This window comes from Melanerpes formicivorus, unplaced genomic scaffold (assembly GCF_026170545.1).
Source record: "Melanerpes formicivorus ecotype bairdi unplaced genomic scaffold, bMelFor1.0.p_v2 SCAF_129, whole genome shotgun sequence".
NCBI lineage: Eukaryota > Metazoa > Chordata > Aves > Piciformes > Picidae > Melanerpes > Melanerpes formicivorus.
Window position 1 is genome coordinate 738,048 of NW_027142481.1, and position 19,905 is coordinate 757,952.

General features: G+C 56.3%; 1 protein-coding gene across 4 annotated transcripts in view; it reads left to right on the plus strand.

Annotated features, from left to right (window-relative positions):
- LIN54 (lin-54 DREAM MuvB core complex component) overlaps nucleotides 1–19,905 on the plus strand; it is a 68,374-nt gene that overhangs the window by 16,200 nt on the left and 32,269 nt on the right. For 3 of the 4 annotated variants that reach the window (XM_068168014.1, XM_068168012.1, XM_068168013.1), the window contains exons 2-3: nucleotides 6,890–7,593; nucleotides 17,959–18,079. In XM_068168014.1, the coding sequence (XP_068024115.1) occupies nucleotides 6,925–7,593; nucleotides 17,959–18,079 (790 nt within the window). In that variant the 5' untranslated portion in view covers nucleotides 6,890–6,924. The remainder of the gene's footprint in view (nucleotides 1–6,889; nucleotides 7,594–17,958; nucleotides 18,080–19,905) is intronic. The other variant, XM_068168015.1, reaches the window with a different exon arrangement.

Below are 19,905 nucleotides of genomic sequence, written 5' to 3' on the forward strand. Positions count from 1 at the left end.
TGGGACAGCAATGTGCCCTGGGGGCCAAGAAGGCCAAGAGGGTCCTGGGGGGCATTAAGAGGAGCGAGTCCAGCAGATCCAGGGAGGTTCTCCTCCTCCTCCTCTAGTCTGCCCTGGTGAGACTTCACCTGGAATATTTCATCCAGTTCTGGGTTCCTTAGCTCAGGAGGGACAGGGATCTGCTGGAGAGAGTCCAAGGCTGCTGAAGGGACTGCAGCACTGCCTGGGGAGGAGAGGCTGAGAGCCCTGGGGGTGCTGAGTGTGGAGAGGAGAAGGCTGAGAGGGATCTGAGCAATGTCTCTCAAGAGCTGAGGGCTGGGGGGCAGGAAGGGAGGCACAGGGACAGCCTCTGCTCACTGTGCACAGGCCAAGGGGCAGTGGATATAAACTCCAGCACAGGAGGTTCCACCTCAACATGAGCAGGAACTTCTTGACTGTGAGGGTCCCAGAGCCCTGGAGCAGGCTGCCCAGAGAGGTTGTGGAGTCTCCTTCTCTGGAGCCTGTCAAGCCCCATCTGGATGTGTCCCTGTGTGACCTGTGCTGGATTCTCTGCTCCTGCTCTGGCAGGGGGGGGTGGATTGGATGATCTCCAGAGGTCCCTTCCAGCCCCTACCATCCTGTGAGCCTGTGTTTCCAGTTACAGAAGGCAAACCAAACTGCTTTCAAGTGCCCTGCTGCAGTGAATGTTCTTCCCAGCTCTTTCCTGGAAAGCTGCTGTAGCTTGAGGTGTGTGCTGAGCAAGGCCTTAACCCTACCCTGCTAAAGTGACCTTAAACAGCCTTTCTGGAGGGGGAAGGAGGATAGCCAGATGTGGGTGGGATCTCTCTGAGGTCATCAGTGTGCATTTGTTGGTAATCAGAGCCTAAACAGCTATCCTAATTGCTTCCGTTTCTGCCCTCCTTTAGCCTGGGCCTGCTAATCCTTGAGAAAACAACAAAAATCCATCCTGGTCGAGAATAGAATAGAGTTAACCAGGTTGGAAAAGGCCTTTGAGACCATCAAGTCCAACCTATCACCCAGCACTATCTGATCAACTAAACCATGGCACCAAGGGCCTCATCCAGGCTCTTCCTAAACACCTCCAGGGATGGGGACTCCACCACCTCCCTGGGCAGCACAATGGCCAATCTCTCTTGCTGGCAAGAATTTCTTCCTCACCTCCAGACTAAACTTCCCCTGGCACAGCTTGAGACTGTGTCCTCTTGTTCTGGTGCTGGGGTCCTGGGAGAAGAGACCAACCCCCAGCTGGCTACAACCTCCCTGCAGGGAGTTGGAGAGAGCAAGAAGGTCTCCCCTGAGCCTCCTCTTCTGCTGGCTAAGCAACCCCAGCTCCCTCAGCCTCTCCTCACAGGGCTGTGCCCCAGCCCCCTCCCCAGCCTTGTGCCCCAGACCCCTCCCCAGCTTTGTTGCCCTTCTCTGGACACCTTCCAGCAGCTCAACCTCTTTCCTAACCTCAGGAGCCCAGAGCTGGACGCAGGACTCAAGCTGTGGCCTCAGCAGTGCTGAGCACAGGGCACAATGACCTCCCTGCTCCTGCTGGTGGAAGGTCTGGTGAAAGGTGTCCCTGCCCATGGCAGGGAGGTTGGAACTAGATGGTCTTTAAGATCCCTTCTAACCCAAACCATTCTTTGCTTCTGGGGGGCTGCAAGCAGCATGTGCTTAGTGATCATGGAATCAACAAGGTTGGAAAAGACCTCAAAGATCATCAACCTGTCACCCAAGACCTCTTGCCTACTAAACCATGGCTCCAAGTGCCACATCCAATCCCCTCTTGAACACCTCCAGGGGTGGGGACTCCACCACCTCCCTGGGCAGCACATTCCAATGGCTAACAACTCTCTCTGGGAAGAACTTTCTCCTCACCTCCAGCCTAAACCTCTCCTGGCACAGCTTGAGACTGTGTCCTCTTGTTCTGGTGCTGCTTGCCTGGGAGAAGAGACCAACCTCCAGCTGGCTACAACCTCCCTGCAGGGAGCTGTAGAGAGCAATGAGGTCTCCCCTGAGCCTCCTCCAGGCTAAGCAATCATGCCTCAGCTCTGCAGTGCTCCCTGGAGTTTGCTTAGCACCAGTGAGGATGAGACCCTGCAAGGGGACTAAGTCATTGTTGAGGAGCAGATTTCTCCCCAGCTGGCAGATCCTGGTCCCTCTCCACAGCCCCATGGAAGTGTTTGGTGTTTGGCTTGCTGTGGGCCCCAGACAGCAAGCACTGAGGGTGCTGCCTGTCGCCTGGGACGTAAATATGCCAACCTGAAAGGCAGATGTGGCTTGAAGTGCAGGCTCATGCTGCTAGAATGCTATGGGTTTGCTCCCTGGACACTTAGCTAGCATGTGAGAGCTGGGTAACAGCTGTGAGCCATGCTTGGAAAGCAGTCTGACCTTTGAGTGGTTTAGTTTCCTAGAGCCTGATGCTCCTGGCTGAGCGCTGGGAGCTTTGCTGGCTGTGTTCTCAGGACTGCTGCTCAGGATCTCCCACTAGCTGGAGTGTTCTGCCTCCATCTTCAAGGTCTTTTCCAGCCTGGACAAGCCTCTGTTCCTGTGGTGGGGTTAAATCCTGGCTAAGCCCACAGCAGTGAAATCTGCCGGGGTGTGGAAGAGGCCTCTGAGGCCAGCGTCTGGGATGAGGTTTTCATTGTTGCGCTTCGTGTGTCTATTTCAGTCCCATCCCACAAGCCAGGAAGGAACAGAGGGAGTGGTTTGTGTTGTGGCTCTCTCCTTGCTGTCCTTGCTGGGGCTGGCCTGAGTTGTCAGTGGCAGCTGCTGATAGGGTAGGATAGGATGAACCAGGTTGGAACAGACCTTCAAGATCATCAAGTCCAACCCATCACCCAACACCACCTAATCAACTTAACCATGGCACCAAGCATGAAGTTCAATAAGAGCAAGTGCAGGGTCCTGCAGCTGGGTGGAGGCAATCCCAGGCACAAATCCAGGCTGGGCAGGGACTGGCTGGAAAGCAGCCCTGAGGAGAGAGCCTTGGGGGTGCTGGGGAAGGAGAAGCTCACCAGGAGCTCTCAGTGTGCACTTGCAGCCCAGAAAGCCAACCAGAGCCTGGGCTGCAGCAGGAGAAGTGTGGCCAGCAGGGCAAGGGAGGTGATCCTCCCCCTCTGCTCAGCTCTGGGGAGACCCCACCTGGAGTACTGCCTCCAGTTCTGGAGCCCCTGTGACAAGAGGGATGTGGAGGTGCTGGAAGGTGTCCAGAGCAGGGCCAGGAGGATGATCAGAGGGCTGGAGCTGCTCTGCTGTGAGGACAGACTGAAGGAGTTGGGGCTGTTCAGTCTGGAGAAGAGAAGGCTCCCAGGTGACCTCATTGTGGCCTTCCAGGATCTGAAGGGGGCTCCAGGAAGGCTGGGGAGGGACTGCTCAGGATCTCAGGCAGTGATAGGACTAAAGGGAATGGAATGAAGCTGGAGGTGGGGAGATTGAGGCTGGAGGGGAGGAGGAAGTTCTTCCCCATGAGAGTGGTGAAGCCCTGGGATGGGTTGTGCAGGGAGGTGGTTGGGGCCCTGTCCCTGGAGGTGTTTAAGGCCAGGCTGGATGAGGCTCTGGGCAGCCTGCTCTAGTGTGGGGTGTCCCTGCCCATGGCAGGGGGGTTGGAACTGGCTGATCCTTGTGGTCCCTTCCAACCCTGACTGATACTATGATACTAAGCACCCTATCAAGTTTCCTCCTGAACACCTCCAATGATGGTGACTCCACCACCTCCCCGGGCAGTACATTCCAATGGCCAATCTCTCTCTCTTCTCACCTCCACCCTAAACCTCCCCTGGTGCAGCTTGAGACTGTGTCCTCTTGTTCTGCTGCTGGGGGCCTGGCAGAAGAGACCAACCCCCAGCTGGCTACAACCTCCCTGCAGGGAGTAGGAGAGAGCAAGAAGGTCTCCCCTGAGCCTCCTCTTCTCCAGGCTAAGCAACCCCAGCTCCCTCAGCCTCTCCTCACAGGGCTGTGCTCCAAGAAGTCTGCTGCCTCCTCCAGAAGGAGCCTTCCCTTCATGCAGGCTGCAGCAGTCTGCTTTGCTTTCGTCTCCTCTGCACTTAACCAGCTTGAGTTCAGGACAGCAGTGCAGGAGTGCTGCTCCTGTCCTCGGGCACAGTCTGTGTTGTGCAGCACTAGTTAGCAGGCCTGGCACCCCTGCAGGCTGCAGTGGCATGACTTTGGGAGGCAGGCTTCCCAAAGGGGGTATTTCTGGCAGTGGCATCAGATAACTCTGTATCCTCAAATGCCTGCCAAGAAGTGAGCTGTGTGTGAGTCTGACCAGAGGTCATCTCAATGAGTTCTGTTGCAGCTTGGGCTTCTTGAGTGTGCTGGCAGCTTGTACTCTGGAGGTGAGGGCAGTCACCACAGCACCCTTCACACTCAGGAAGGCTGTGGGCTGCTCCTGAGCTCAGCATGGAAGCCAGGGTGATGACAGCAGAGCTCTTTGCCCAGACTTCCACCTTCCAGCCTCTTCTGCAGGCTAAACAACCCCAGCTCCCTCAGCCTCTCCTCACAGGGTTGTGCCCCAGACCCCTCCCCAGCTTTGTTGCCCTTCTCTGGACACCTTCCAGCAGCTCAACCTCTTTCCTAACCTCAGGAGCCCAGAACTGGACACAGGATTCAAGCTGTGGCCTCAGCAGTGCTGAGCACAGGGCACAAGGACTTCCCTGCTCCTGCTGGCCACACTCTTCCTGACCCAGGCCAGGATGCCCTTGGCCTTCTTGGCCCCCTGGGCACACTGCTAACCTCATTGCCCTTCTCTGGACATATTCAAGGATCTCCATATCCTTCTTAAACTGAGGGACCCAGAACTGGACACAGCACTCGAGGTGTGGTCTAAGCAGTGCTGAGCACAGGGGCAGGATGACAGAATTCTATACAAGGTGTTCTGTTTTGATGCCAATTTGTTGCTGTACCTCTCCTGTGCCCCCAAAATGCCTTCAGCCTGGAAAAAATACTACTGCTGCTGTTTTCCTCTCAGGTAACAGGGCTGGGAGCTGGAGGAGGGGAGATTTGAAGTGGAGATTCTTGAAAGTGAGGGTAGGGAGGCACTGGAACAGGCTGCTCAGGGAGGTTGTGGATGCTCTCTCCCTGGAGGTGTTTAAGGCCAGGTTGGTCACAGCATGAAGAAAAGTGTGGCCAGCAGGGCTGGGGAGGTTCTTCTCCCCCCCTCCTCTGCCTTGCTGAGGCTACAGCTACAATCCTGTGTCTACTTGTGGGCTCCTCAGTTCAAGAGAGACAGAGACCTGTTGGAGAGAGTCATGGAGAGCCCCGAGGACGATTAGGGGACTTGAGCATCTCCCCTGGGAAGAGAGGCTGAGAGGCCTGGGGGTGTTTGGTCTGGAGAGGAGCAGGCTGAGAGGGATCTGATCAATGTCTCTCCATAGCTGAGGGGTGGGGGGCAAGGGGAGGAGGCCAAGCTCTGTTGGGTGGTGTGCAGTGATAAGCCAAGGAGCAATGGATACAAACTTGAACATAGAAGATCTCCCCTCAACAGGAGGAGAAACTTCTCTGGTGTGAGGCTGCTGGAGCCCTGGGGCAGGCTGCCCAGAGAGGTGGTGGAGTCTCCTGCTCTGGAGACTTTCCAGGCCCACCTGGATGCATTCCTGTGCAGACTGCCCTGGGTGACCCTGCTTTGGCAGGGGGGGCTGGAGAGGTAGAGTCTCTAACGTGCTCCAACCTCCAACATTCTATGATCGTACCCCGGTGTAGCAGGAGGTGACCCTTGCCCGTGGCAGGGGGGGTTGGAAGGAGATGATCTTCAAGGTCCCTTCCAACCCAAAGCATTCTGTGGCTGAGCCCAGAGAGTGGTGGTGAATGGTGCCACAGCCAGCTGGCAGCCAGGCACCAGTGGTGTGCCCCAGGGATCAGTGCTGGGCCCCAGCCTCTTTAACATCTTTATTGATGATCTGGATGAGGGCATTGAGTCCATCAGAAGTAAATTTGCAGCTGACACCAAGCTGGAGGCAGGAGTTGATCTGCTGGAGGGTAGAGAGGCTCTGCAGGGGGACCTCGACAGGCTGGGCAGATGGGCAGAGGCCAAGGGCAGGAGATTGAACACATCCAAGTGCCAGGGGCTGCACTTTGGCCACAGCAACCCCAGGCAGTGCTACAGGCTGGGGGCAGAGTGGCTGAGAGCAGCCAGGCAGAGAGGGACCTGGGGGGTACTGGTCAATGGCAGGCTGAACATGAGCCTGTAGTGTGCCCAGGCAGCCAAGAGGGCCAATGGCATCCTGGCCTGCAGCAGGAAGAGTGTGGCCAGCAGGAGCAGGGAGGTCATTCTGCCCCTGTACACTGCACTGGTTAGGCCACACCTTAAGTCCTGTGCCCAGTTCTGGGCTCCTGAGTTTAGGAAGGAGGTTGAGCTGCTGGAAGGTGTCCAGAGAAGAGCAACAAAGCTGGGGAGGCATTTGGAGCACAGCCCTGTGAGGAGAGGCTGAGGGAGCTGGGGTTGCTTAGCCTGGAGAAGAGGAGACTCAGGGGTGACCTTATCACTCTCTACAGCTACCTGAAGGGAGGTTGTAGCCAGGCAGAGGTTGGTCTTTTCTCCCAGGCAGCCAGCACTGGAACAGGAGGACACAGTCTCAGGCTGTGCCAGGGGAGGTTCAGGTTGGATGTTAGGAGGAAGTTCTATACAGAGAGAGTGATTGCCCATTGGTATGGGCTGCCTGGGGAGGTGGTGGAGTCACCATCCCTGGAGGTGTTCAGGAGGAGACTTGATGGGGTGCTTGGTGCCATGGGTTAGCTGTTTGGGTGGGTTGCATTGGTTGATGGGTTGGACAGGATGATCTTGAAGGTCTCTTCCAAGCTGGTCTGGCTTATTCTAAAGAAAGGTTTATTCCCTCTGCAGCTGGCTGATACAGCTTTGCCAGGGTCTGGGTTCCAGCAGCCAACCCTTTCTTTGCCCTTCTTGCAGCCCCCGCCCCAGCCGCCGCCGCCACGGCCGCCGCCATGGAGGTGGTGTCAGCGGAGGTCAACAGCTTGCTCCCTGAGGAAATCATGGACACCGGCATCGCTCTGGTGGAGGAGGACGGCATCGAGGCGGTCATCGTCTCCTCCATGCCAGACTCCATCCCCATGGAGACGGAGCTGGAAGAGATGGTGACCGTGAGCTCCGCCGGCGACGCCTCCGCTGCGGCGGCAGTCACCATCAAGACCGAGGAACCGGACGTGCCGGTGAGCGCCACGGCCCCCAAAGCCGAGGTGGCCGCGGTGGTCAAGTCGGCCTTCCCCGGCGGCCTGCGCAAGCTGGGCGCCCAGAGCCCCGTCACCATCTCGGCCAACCAGATCATCCTGAACAAGGCCGGCGCCGACATCAAGATAGGCAACCAGAGCCTTAAGCCGGAGGGGCAGAAGCTGATCGTCACCACCCTGGGCAAGACCGGGCAGCCCATCGTGCTGGCGCTGCCCCACAGCCAGCTGCCCCCGCCGCAGAAGCCCCCGGCCCAGGCCCAGAGCGGGGACTCCAAGGCCCAAGGGCAGCCCATCAAAGTGGTCCTGGGGGGCCGGTCGGAGGCCAAGCCGGTGGTGGGCGTCTCGGCCCTGACGCAGGGCAGCCAGCTGATCAACGCCGCCGCCCAGCCCTCCGTCCTGCAGACCCAGCAGCTGAAAACAGTGCAGGTAACCCCGGTTCTGCTGCTGAGGCAGCGTGGGAGCAGGGGCTGGGGTTGGGGGGTGGGGGTGGTGTGGCAGCTGGTGTCCTCTTCCATCCCTGGCTGGCACCTGGCGGCTCTCCGGCTCCGTGTGGGTTCCTCGCGTTGAGGAGCGCGGCGCTGCCCTTAGCCCCCGCTGTCAGCTTGGCCTGAGCTCGCTGTCTGATGCCCTTTTGCCTCTAGAAGCTTGCCTCAGAGGAAGTCAGCAAATGGAAGGCAGTTTTCCCAGTCCTTTCATATCCATCCTGTGTGCTCTCAGGAAGACTGAAGGGAACTCTCTCTGCCTGTTGTTCTCCCTGCTGCTTCGCTCCCCTAGCTTCTGCCTGCTCCCTGTAACCTGTTGAACTAAACCCTCTGCAAAAAGCTTCCAGCCCCTGGAAGAGAGCAGAAAGGTAGAGCTGGTCTGCCTCAGGCCTGCTTGAGCTTCTCAATGGCTACTGGTAAGCTGGGTTGCTACCCATGAGCTGGACACTTAAGGGCCTCGTTCCCCATCTCTGGCAACGGCTCTTGAGGTACTTGAAACCACAGAGGGCTCTGAGATGGTGTTGCAGATGGTGTTGCTCTGATTTTCACCTGGTGCATGGCAGAAGTAAATGTGAGTGAGGCTTTTGGTGGTGGTTTGTAGCTGGCAGTGAGGCAGAAGGAAGACCTCCTGGAAGGGAAGGAAAAGTGGAACTCCCTGCAGGTGGTGGTGGGAGGAAATGGTTTCACAGCCTGAATGGAGAAAGAAATTCCAGCGGCCAAGTAAGAAATTCCAGAGGCCCAGTAAGAAATTCCAGCCTCTACCCAAACCCTCATTTGCTGCACATGAAATAAAAAGGGTGAACTTCTAAGCATGTCCTTAGCTGAATGGCAAGTCCCTGCCTCCTGCTTCGTGGCAGACAAGTGTGAGCCTCCCTCAAGCTGGCTTGAAAGGTGCAGCTCATCCCTGCACCCATCTCTGCTTTCTCCCTTTGCTTTTGTGGGTTCCTACATCCTGCCTGGGGGAAAGCTGTTGAGTGATGGCTGTGTGAAACACAGCCAGCTCCCTGAGTGCCTTTTATTGTTGGACCTTGCTCCTTGCTGCCAAGGTTGCCATTGGAGCTGTCAGAGGAGCCTCAGCTCTTGGCTCAGCACAGGAATGTTTAGGAGTGGATCAGTGCCTCCTAGCTTGGCTTCAATTAGTCACTGCCAAGTGGCAGGTACAGGAAGCTGAGGAGAGTGCCTTAGCTGAGATGTGCTCTTGCATGAGCTTAGCTGTGCCATCAGTGACTGAAATGCAGTGCCTTGGTGATTTGTCCTCTGCTTTTTGACATCCTTTGGGGTTTTTGCATCCACCTGCCTAACTGCAGTGGGAGGAAGCTGTCCTGCTGTCATCTCTCTGTTAAACCTTTGCTCCCATTTGCAAAGCTCCTGGTGTGGTCATACCATCACACCATGCACTGGTTTGGGATGGAAGGGACTTTACAGCTCACCTAGTTCCAGCCCCCTGCCATGGGTAGGGGCACCTTCCACTAGCCCAGGTTGTTCAGGGTGCAGCCTGGCTTTGGAACACTTCCCCTCCGTGGCTTTCCTGGGCAACCTTGGCCAGTGCCTCACCACCCTCACAGGAAAGAGTTTCTCCCTCATGGGGAAGAATTTCTACCTCATGTCTCATCTGAATCCAGCTTCTTCCAGCTGGAAGCCATTCCCCCTTGTTCTGTCACCCTAGGCCTTTGTGTGAAGTCCCTCCCCAGCAGCTTTCTTGTAGCCCCCTTGGAAGGCTGCCATAAGGTCTCCATGGAGTCTTCTCCAGGCTGAACAGCCCCAGCTCTCTCAGCCTGTCCCAGCTGGAGGTGCTCCTGCTCTTTGATCCTCATGGCCTCCTCTGGACCCACTCAAGTAGATCTGTCTTTCATATGCTGGAGGCCACACAGGACTCTGGGTGGGGTCTGAGCAGAGCCAAGGGGCAGAATCCCACCCTTGACCTGCTGCCCACACTGCTGGGTATGCAGCCCAGGATACAGTTGGCTTTCTGGGCTAAGATGCCACACTGCTACCTCACATTGAGTTTTCCATCCACCAGCACCCCTAACTGCTTCTCAGGGCTGCTCTTGAGCCATCTTCTACCCAGCCAGGATTTGTTTTTGGGATTGCCCTGACCCAGGTAGAGGACCTTGCACTTGGCTTTGAACTTCATGGGGCTGGCATGGGCCCACTTCTTGAGCCTGTCCAGGTCCCACTTGCTGGATCCCTTCCCTGCAGCATGTCAGCCACACCACACAGCTTGGTGTCCCTGGCAAACTTGCTCAGGGTGCCTCAGTACCACTGTCCATGTTGCTGATGAAGATGTTAAACAGCACTGGTCCCAGTACTGAGCCCTGAGGAGCACCACTCATCACTGGCCTCCACTTGAGGATGAAGCCATTGACTACAACTCTTTGAGTACAATCAAGCCACTTCCCTGCTCACTGAGTTGCCCACCTTTGAAGTCTCTGTCTTTCCCCTTTGGAGACAAGGATGTCATGGATGGTGTCAAACACTTTGCACTAGTCCAGATGCATTGCATCAGTTGCTCTTTCCTTTTTCACCAGCACTAACCACAGCCTAGAACAGTTTGGGTTGGAAAAGCCCTCTAAGGTCATGGAGTCAACCCAACACCACCATGGCCACCAAACCATGGCCTCACATTTCCTGAACACCTCCAGGGATGGGGACTCCACCACCTCCCTGGGCAGCCTGTTCCCATCCCTGACCACTCTGGCAGCAAAGAAACTTTTCCTCCTCTCCAACCTAACTCCCCTGGCACAGTTTTAGGCCATTTTCTCTCATTCAGTCACCTGAGACTAGGGAGAAGAGACCAACCCCCATCTGGCTCCAACCTCCTCTCAGGGAGCTGTGGAGAGCAATGAGGTCTCCCCTCAGCCTCTTCTCCACACTAAACACCCCCAGCTCCCTCAGCTGCTCCTCACGAGCCCTGTTCTCCAGACCCTTCCCCAGCTTCGTTGTCCTTCTCTGGACCAGTTCCAGCCCCTCAATGTCCTGGCTGGAGTGCAGGGCCCAAATCTGAAACCAGGCTGAGCACTGGGGCACCATCACTTCCCTCCTTCTGCTTTCTTGGCCACCTGGGCACACTGCTGGTTCTTCTTCAGCCAGCTCAACCAGCACCCCCAGGTCCTTTTCTGCTGGGCAGCTTTCCAGGCACTCTGCCCCAAGCCTGGAGCCTTCATGGGGTTGTTGTGTCCCAAGTGCAGGACCTGGCACTTGGCTCTGTTAAACCTCACACAAATGACCTCAGCCCATCCAGCCAGCCAGGCCAGATGCCTCTGCACAGCCTTCCTGCCCTCAAGCAGCTCAACCCTTCCACCCTGTTTAGTGTCATCTGCAAACTCACTGAGGCCACCAAACTTGTCAGGCACCATCTGCCCTCAGTGAAGCTCTGCTGGCTGTCACCATTCACCTCCTTCCATGCTCTGTGCTCTAGCATGGTTTCCAGGGGGATCTGCTCCCTGAGCTGCAGAAAAATGCAGGAAGGCAAAGTTCCATGGGTTCCAAAGACCCAGGACTGCAGGGAGGAGGATGGCAATTAGCATTTCCCAGGCACTGCCTTTTCCTGTGGGAAGCTTCCAAAGTATCAGAGAGATGGGGTCAGTGAGGGTCTGCCTTGTCAGGGCTGAGGGGAGGTAACCCTTGCTTGGAGGCCCTGGCTCATTTCCCCCTCCATCCCCAACAAGCCTCTTAACCTTGGAACAAGTGGCAAAGGAGGCTGTGAAGCCTTGTGTAAGGCAGCCAGCACTGGTCCCTGGCAGCCCAGCAGGCAGCTGTGTGCTGAGCTGCAGCCAGAGCAGGGAGAGCAGCAGCACAGGGAGGGGATTCTGCCCCTCTGCTCTGCTCTGCTCAGACAGTTCTGTACAAGAAGGACCTGGAGCTGCTGGAGAGGATCCAGAGGGCTGAAGCACCTGCCCTGTGGGGCCAGGCTGGGAGAGCTGGGGCTGTTCAGCCTGGAGAAGAGAAGGCTCCAGGCAGACCTCAGAGCAGCCTTCCAGTACCTGAAGGGGCTCCAGGAGAGCTGTGGAGGGACTTTGGACAAGGGCTAGGAGTGCCAGGCTGAGGAACAATGGCTTGGAGCTGGGAGAGGAGAGATTGAGAGTGGAGAGGAGGAAGAAATTGTTGAGAGTGAGGCTGGGGAGACTCTGGCACAGGTTGCCCAGGGAGGCTGTGGCTGTCCCCTCCCTGGAGGTGTTGAAGGCCAGGCTGGATGAGGCCCTGAGCCAGCTGGGGCTGGTGTGAGGTGTCCCTGCCCATGGCAGGGGTGTTGGAACTGGATGATCTTTGAGGTCACTTCCAACCTAAACCAGTCTCTGAATCTCCTGCAGGTTTGTGAGTCAGCTCTTGCAGATGCAAGGCAGCACAGCAGCTCCCCTGGCTGCTGCAAAGTTGATTGTTGAAAGAGTAGATGACAAAGAGCCCTCTTCAGTTCTCTTTGCGTCCTCCCTGCTGCACAGGCTTCACAGGTCATTAGAGAGACTTGTTTGGCCTTGCTGTGATCTCATTGTGAGGTCTGAAACCTCAGCACTGGAGAAGAGGCACAGCTGAGCACAGTGGCGCTTGGAATCTGCTGCCTCTCTGACTCCAGGTGTAGAGCTCTGAGGCTAGGAGGTGCCAAACGTGGCAGGGCCTTGGGCTTCACCTGGAGTACTGCCTCCAGTTCTGGAGCCCCTATTACAAGAGGGATGTGGAGGTGCTGGAAGGTGTCCAGAGAAGGGCCAGGAGGATGAGCAGAGGGCTGGAGCACCTCTCCTACAAGGACAGACTGAAGGAGTTGGGGCTGTTCAGTCTGAAGAGAAGGCTCTGAGGTGACCTCATTGTGGCCTTCCAGTATCTGAAGGGGGCTCCAGGAAGGCTGGGGAGGGACTGCTCAGGATCTCAGGCAGTGATAGGACTAGGGGGAATGGAATGAAGCTGGAGGTGGGGAGATTCAGGCTGGAGGGGAGGAGGAAGCTCTTCCCCATGAGAGTGGTGAAGCCCTGGGATGGGTTGTCCAGGGAGGTGGTTGGGGCCCTGTCCCTGGAGGTGTTTAAGGCCAGGCTGGATGAGGCTCTGGGCAGCCTGCTCTAGTGTGGGGTGTCCCTGCCCATGGCAGGGGGGTTGGAACTAGATGATCCTTGTGGTCCCTTCCAACCCTGAATGATACTATGTTCATGCAGAGATTGTCTTTTACTGTCCCTTGGCAGCTTGTCCTGGCTGAGTTGAAACCCCTAGCCTGGGTGTGTGGACCAAAGTGGATGTGTAGATAAAAGTTCCTCCCAGAAAGAGAGGTTGCCCGCTGGGATGAGCTGCCCAGGGAGGTGGTGGAGTCAATGCCCCTGGAGAAGAGCCTGGAAGAGGCACTTGGTGCCATGGTCTGGTTGATTCCCCATCACTGGAGGGGTTTAGGAAGAGACTGGATGGAGTGCTTGGTGCCATGGTTTAGTTGATTAGGTGGTGTTGGGTGATAGGTTGGATGAGAAAGTTCTTCCCAGAGAGAGTTGTTAGCCATTGGAATGTGCTGCCCAGGGAGGTGGTGGAGTCCCCATCCCTGGAGGTGTTCAAGAGTGGCTTGGCTGTGGCACTTGGAGCCATGGTTTAGTTGTCAAGAGGGGTTGGGTGACAGGTTGGACTTGATGAGCTCTGAGGTCTTTTCCAACCTTATTGATTCTATGATCTCAAAGGTCTTTTCCAACCTGGTTTATTCTATTCTGTTAGTTAAGGTTGGGTGATTGTTTGGACTTGATGACCTTGGAGGTCTCTTCCAGCCTGCTTGCTCTTGTCTGGCAAAACCAGAGAGCAAGTGGCTCTGCTCCCAGCCTGTGGCTGCTGGCTGTGTGCAGGCTCCAAAGCAGCTCTGCTGCTGTGCTGCCTCAGCCCCAGTGCCTTCAGCAGGAGGCTGACCTTGCAGATGACTCTCCAGCCAGATGTCCAGACCCATCACTGTTGCTGTCACTGAGCTAGTCTAACTTGAGCCTGCCTTGGTGTGGTGAGTGGCTCTTGCAGGGGCACAACTGCTCTGCCATGCCTGTGGCTTCATCTGCTCACAGAGGAGTGCCCTGGTGTGCTCCTTACCCTCAGAGCAAGCTCCTCTTCCTAGCTCAGCTTTTCCACCTTCTCAGGAGCAGGCTCTCCTCTTCCTGCAGGCCCAGGCTGGACTTGTCACAGTTCCCTAGGGGCTGGCCCCCATGGAGTGGACTTACAGTGTGGTAGCAGAGTGTGGCTGTTGAGTTGGTGAGAGCTCCCTGGGACAGCTGGAAGCTGAGGCCAGCCCTAGGCACTTGCTGCTTTGTCTTCTTTGGAGGGAGGTGTTTGGGAGCTCCCATAGTGACCCCCTCAATGCAGCTGCTTGCAGGTCAGTCTCTTGCCTTCTGCAGGGGGAAGGCTGCTGTGTGCCCCTGAAGATCATTTCCTTAGGTCCCAGCCTCTTGCCCCAGGAAAGATTCCAGCAGTCTGATGCAAAATAACTTGCAGAGAGGGTGCTTGGCTTACATGGGCAGAGGGCTGACCTTAAGCTGCTTCTGCTGCCTGAGGTGACCTTAGGCCTCTTGTGGGTCCTCCAGGCAGTGGCTGAGGGCTCCAGAGAGCTTGCTCCTGCTGAAGCATCACAGGGGGCACTCTGTCACCTCAATGCTCACCTCTGGTCCCTCCAGCAGTAGCAAACTTTCCCCCCAGTGCCTAGAAGGCTTTCACAGGTAGCTGGAGTTACCAGCTCCTCAGCAAGGCTGACTTGGCAGCAAGGGAGAGCAGGAGTATGCCAGAGGACCAAGGGCTGTTCATCACCTGCAGCCAATGTTTGCCCTGTTTCCTGAGCCCTGAGGGGGGTTCACTCATTACAGACTCACAGAACTGTCAGGGCTGGAAGGGAGCTCAAGGCTCAGCCAGCCCCAACCCCCTGCCATGGGCAGGGACACCTCACACCACAGCAGCTTGCTCACAGCCACCTCCAGCCTGGCTGCAAACACCTCCAGCCAGGAGGCTTCCACCACCTCCCTGGGCAGCCTGGGCCAGGCTCTCACCACCCTCCTGCCCAACAACTTCTTCCTCACAGCCAATCTCCAGCTCCCCACTTCTACTTCTGCTCCAGCCCCCCCCCCCCTCCTATCTGCAGCCCCCTGCAGATTCTGGAAGGCCACCAGAAGGTCTCCTGGGAGCCTTCTCCTCTCCAGCCTGCACAACCCCAACCCTCTCGGGCTGCCTCCATAGGAGAGGTGCTCCAAGCCCTTCTGTTCAACTCCCTTCAGGAGCAGAGTTGACCCAAAAAGCAAAGGGGGGGTTTATTTGAGCAGGACATTGCAAGTCAGGGGGAAGCAGGGTGGGCTTGTGGTGAGCAGCATTTGGGGGGGAGGGGGGTTGACTTCTGTTGTTGTTTGTGCAGTAGAGGATGTTTGCAGGCAGCTAGTGATCTGCACATGGTCATGCAAGTCATGCAAGCACAGTCATTGAGTGTTACTGGGAAACAACTGCAGCTGCCCAGAGCTGGCTGGGCCTGGGGGGGTGCTAATTGCCTTCTGAGCCAGACTTTGCCCTCCCTTCAGTGCAGCACTTCCAGTAACACCTCATGGTAGGGCAGGGCTGACTGCAGCAGTAGGAATGGCAAATCAAGCAGAGGAAAGGTGGGAAACTTATCAGGGCTTAAAATTTCCCCTCAAAATGTGCTGGGGGAAGATGTTTGCTCCTCTGCCCCCTTGGTGTGGGCTGAGAGAGCTGAGTCCTTCAGACCCTCAGGGGGCTGGGAGGTGGATTTGTCAGCTAGGCTGGCAGTGCAGCTTCCTTCTTCCAACACTCTTGTTTCCAGCCCTCAGTTAATGTGTCTTCAAGGAAGACCACAGCCTTGGCTTCTCTGTTTCATTTGAAGCCTTCCTCCTGCTGTGTGAGGCAGCTCCTGTGGCCTGAACACAGCATCTCTGGGCAAGAGACATTCACCTGCCAGTGCTCTCAGGGGGAGGATTCAGAGAGTGGGTTAGGTTGAGGGATCTTAAAGGTCATCCAGTTCCAATCCCCCCTACCATGGGCAGGGACAGCTCCCACCAGCCCCAGCCTGCTCAAGGCCTCATCCAGCCTGGCCTTCAACACCTCCAGGCAGGAGGCAGCCACAGCCTCCCTGGGCAACCTGTGCCAGAGTCTCCCCAGCCTCACTCTCAACAATTTCTTCCTCATCTCCACTCTCAATCTCCCTTTTCCCAGCTCAAAGCCATCCTGGCACTCCCAGCCCTTGTCCAAAGTCCCTCCCCAGCTCTCCTGGAGCCCTTCAGGCACTGGGAGGCTGCTCTGAGGTCTCCCTGCAGCCTTCTCCAGGCTGAACAGCCTCAGCTCTTCCAGCCTGTCCCCACAGGGGAGCTTCTGCAGCCCTCTGATCATCATCGTGGTCTCCTTTGTACCCTCTCCAGCAGTCTGTCTGTCTTGTGCTGGGGGCCCCAGAGCTGGAGGCAGTGCTGCAGGTGGGGTCTCAGCAGAGGGGCAGCATCCCCTCCTTGTTCTGCTGCTCCTTTCTGGCCCTGCCTGCTGTCAGAGCTGCTTATTGTTGCCTGGGCCCAGCTCAGGCACCCAGAGCTGGCATGGGAAGGCCAACTCAGGTGTGCACTCCAGCTTCCCTGGCCCTGCTGTGGCTGTGCTGCTGGCAGCTCCACAGCCTCACTGGTGTCCTTTGCAGGGCAGCTGGGGACTGCAGTTTGTGCTGCTGAATGCCTGGGATGTTTTGGTGTTACTCTGCTGTGAAGGAGATGTTTTCAGTCAGCAAATTCTATAAATAGGGCTCTGTGTAGGACAGCCCAGAGTCCAGCCCCCTCAGGGCCTTCCTCCAAGCACTCACAGCTTGCTGAGGCTCTTCAGAGCAGCTGGCAGCTCTGGGGCTTTGCACCCCAGTGAGGTCTCTCCAGCTGCTTGAGTCACAAAGGTGGTTCTGCACCTTGGAGAGGTGTTACAGAGCACAGTATGGAACACAGAATTAACCAGGCTGGAAAAGACCTCAGAGCTCATCCAGTCCAACCTCTCACCCAGCACCATCTGAGCAACTCAACCATGGCAGCAAGGGCCTCAGCCAGGCTCTTCCTGAACACCTCCAGGGATGGGGACTCCACCACCTCCCTGGGCAGCACAATGGCCAATCAATCTCTCTTGCTGGGGAGATCAGCAAATGTTTCAGAGTCCTCATATTTCAATCCCTCAAGGGGGCAAATTTTGTCCTGGCTGGCACAAAAAAGAGAATCATAGAATCAGTAAGGTTGGAAAAGACCTCAGAGCTCATCAAGTCCAACCTGTCACCACAGACCTCAGGACTAAACCATGGCACCAAGTGCCACATCCAATCCCCTCCTGAACACCTCCAGGGATGGGGACTCCACCACCTCCCTGGGCAGCACATTCCAGTGGCCAGTTTGTCTCTCAGTGAAGAACTTTCTCCTCATCTCCAGCCTAAACTTCCTCTGGCACAGCTTGAGACTGTGTCTTCTTGTTCTGGTGCTGGGGGCCTGGGAGAAGAGACCAACCCCCAGCTGGCTACAGCCTCTCTGCAGGGAGTTGGAGAGAGCAAGAAGGTCTCCCCTGAGCCTCCTCTTCTCCAGGCTAAGCAACCCCAGCTCCCTCAGCCTCTCCTCACAGGGCTGTGCCCCAGACCCCTCCCCAGCCTTGTTGCCCTTCTCTGGACACCTTCAAGTCTCTCAATGTCCTTCTTAACCTCAGGAGCCCAGAACTGGACACAGGACTCAAGCTGTGGCCTCAGCAGTGCTGAGCACAGGGCACAAGGACTTCCCTGCTCCTGCTGGCCACACTATTCCTGACCCAGGCCAGGATGCCACTGGCCTCCTTGGCCACCTGGGCACACTGCTGGCTCATGTTCAGCTGCTGTCCACCAGTCCCCACTCACTGCCCTTCTCTGGACACCTTCCAGCATCTCAATGTCCTTCTTAAATGGAGGAGGCCAGAACAGGACCCAGGACTCAAGGTGAGGCCTAAGTAGGAGCAACCTATTGTTTCAGAGCTTCAGATAGTGAGAGCTGTGCACTTTTTTGTTTTCTGTGTGGACCAATGGCTTGTAGGACCCCACTGCAGGGCCTTGAGGAGGAGGTTTGTCTGCAGGGAGGAAGGAACCCTAGCCAAGAAAGAAAGGCTGGAAGGGATTTGGGCCGTCCTGCTTCGCAGGCTTGGCTCTCTGAAGCGCCACGGGTGATGTCCTGAGCTCTGCAGGACCAGCCAGAGGGCTGCAGTGTGAGATGAGCCATGAGGACATGTTGGGCAGGTGTTGCCCTCCCCCCTCCCCTTTTTGCACTCCTGATGTTCTGCACAGTGATAACTCAGCTCCCACCTGCTGCAGGTTACTCTGAGACCCTCTCTCTCCTCCATCTTTCAGATCGCAAAGAAGACTCGAACCCCAACTTCTGGCCCAGTCATCACCAAGCTGATCTTTGCAAAACCAATCAATAGCAAAGCTGTGACAGGGCAGACCACTCAAGTGTCACCAGTCATTGCAGGTTGTACTCCTTTGACTTGGTTTGCTTTACCATTTGTGGGTGTTTTGCTGTTCAAGGCTTGCTCAAAGGCATGCTGGGTGCAGGCGTCGTGCTGGGTCCGTGGTGTGATGGTAGCTGCTCCTTGGGAGTGCCTCAAGCCAACTGGGGGGGAAGGGAGGGGAGAAAACCCAACCAATCAGCTGTGAATTTTGTTGGTAGAAGCAGGTGAATGCTGCTGTTGGTCCCTCTGCACACAGCTCACTCAGAGTTACCTTGGGGACTGCAGAATTGGATGGGGTTTTGCCTTTACTCCCAAGATGATTTTACTGGCTGGAGCCTGGGGAGGAGGGGAAAGAGGAAGACCCTCACAAAGAGAGGAAAGGCTGCTTGAGAAGCAGGCAAGCAGTTGTCAGTCCATTGTAGGAGCACCCAGGGGAGCAAGGAGGCACCTGCTCTTGTGCTACTTGTACCCCTTTGTAGCTGGACTTCAATGCAGAAGTGTTGGGAGTGAAGCTGTGTGGTTTCTGTTAAGCTGCTCCCCTACTTCAACCAGAATCACAGAATGGGAAGGGTTGGAAGGGACCTCCAGACAATGAGCCCCATCCCCCTGCCCCAGCAGGGTCACCCAGGGCAGCACACACAGGAACCCATCCAGGTGGGGTTTGAAAGCCTTCACTGAAGGAGACTCCACAACCTTCCTGGGCTGCCTGCTCCAGGGCTGTCACCTTCACCACAAAGGTTTCTTCATGTTGAGGTGGAACCTCCTGGGTTCCAGTTGGTTCCTGTTGCCCTTGTCCTGTCACTGGGCAGCACTGAAAAGAGCCTGGCACCTCCCTCCTGCCAGTCACCCCTCAGATATGTATAGACATTGATAAGATCCCCTCTCAGCCTTCTCCAGACTAACCACCTCCAGCTGTCTCACAGGAGAGATGTCCAAGTCCCCCAGTCACTCTTGTAGCTTTCTGTTGGACTCTCTCCAGTAACTCTCTTGAGCTGGGGGAGCCTAAAACTGGACACAGTCTTCCAGGTGTGTTCTCACCAGGGCAGAGCAGAAGCATCCCAGAATCACCAAGGTGGGAAGAGACCTCAAAGATGATCGAGTCCAACCTGTCACCACAGACCTCAGGACTAACCCATGGCACCAAGTGCCACATCCAATCCCCTCTTGAAGCACCACAGAAGAGGCTGAGAGAGTAGTTCAAGCAAACAATGGCAGGTTTATCTCTTTGGGAACCAAAGCCATGTTTGCCTCCTTTAAAAAGAAGCACCATTAGATTAACCTCTCCTCTCCCCTCCCCTCCAGCAGCTGCTTGCAGCAGTGGGCCTGATGTGTCCCTTGCTAAGTGCATCATTAGCTCCAAAGGAGAAGCCAGAGTCCCCCTCAGACCTTTGACAGATGCCTTTAACTGCTTCCAGGGTGAGCAACCCCAGGAGGCCTAAAACCTTTGCCACAGAGGTAACCATTTGTTAAGACTGGGCAGGACTGGGCCTCAAGGAGCTTTTAAACAGGATGCTTCTGTCTCCTGCACTCAGACCTTTGCTAGGCACAAGAGAGTGGCACAGGACTGAAGCAATCATTTCCTTGAGTTGTCAGCTTTGCCTGCAGCCTGAGGCCCAATTGGTATTTCAGGTGCAAGAGGGATCCCTCATTCTCCTCCCTAGCTTTTACCCTTTCTCAAACAAGCAAACCAAACCCACTTACAAAGCCCCAAAGGAGCCACTTGGAGCTGCATCACCTGGTCACAGAGTCACAGACTGCAGGGGGTTGGAAGGGACCTTCCCAGGTCATCTTGTCCGACCTTCCTGCAGGCAGCAGGGACACCTCCTGCTGGATCAGGCTGCCCAGG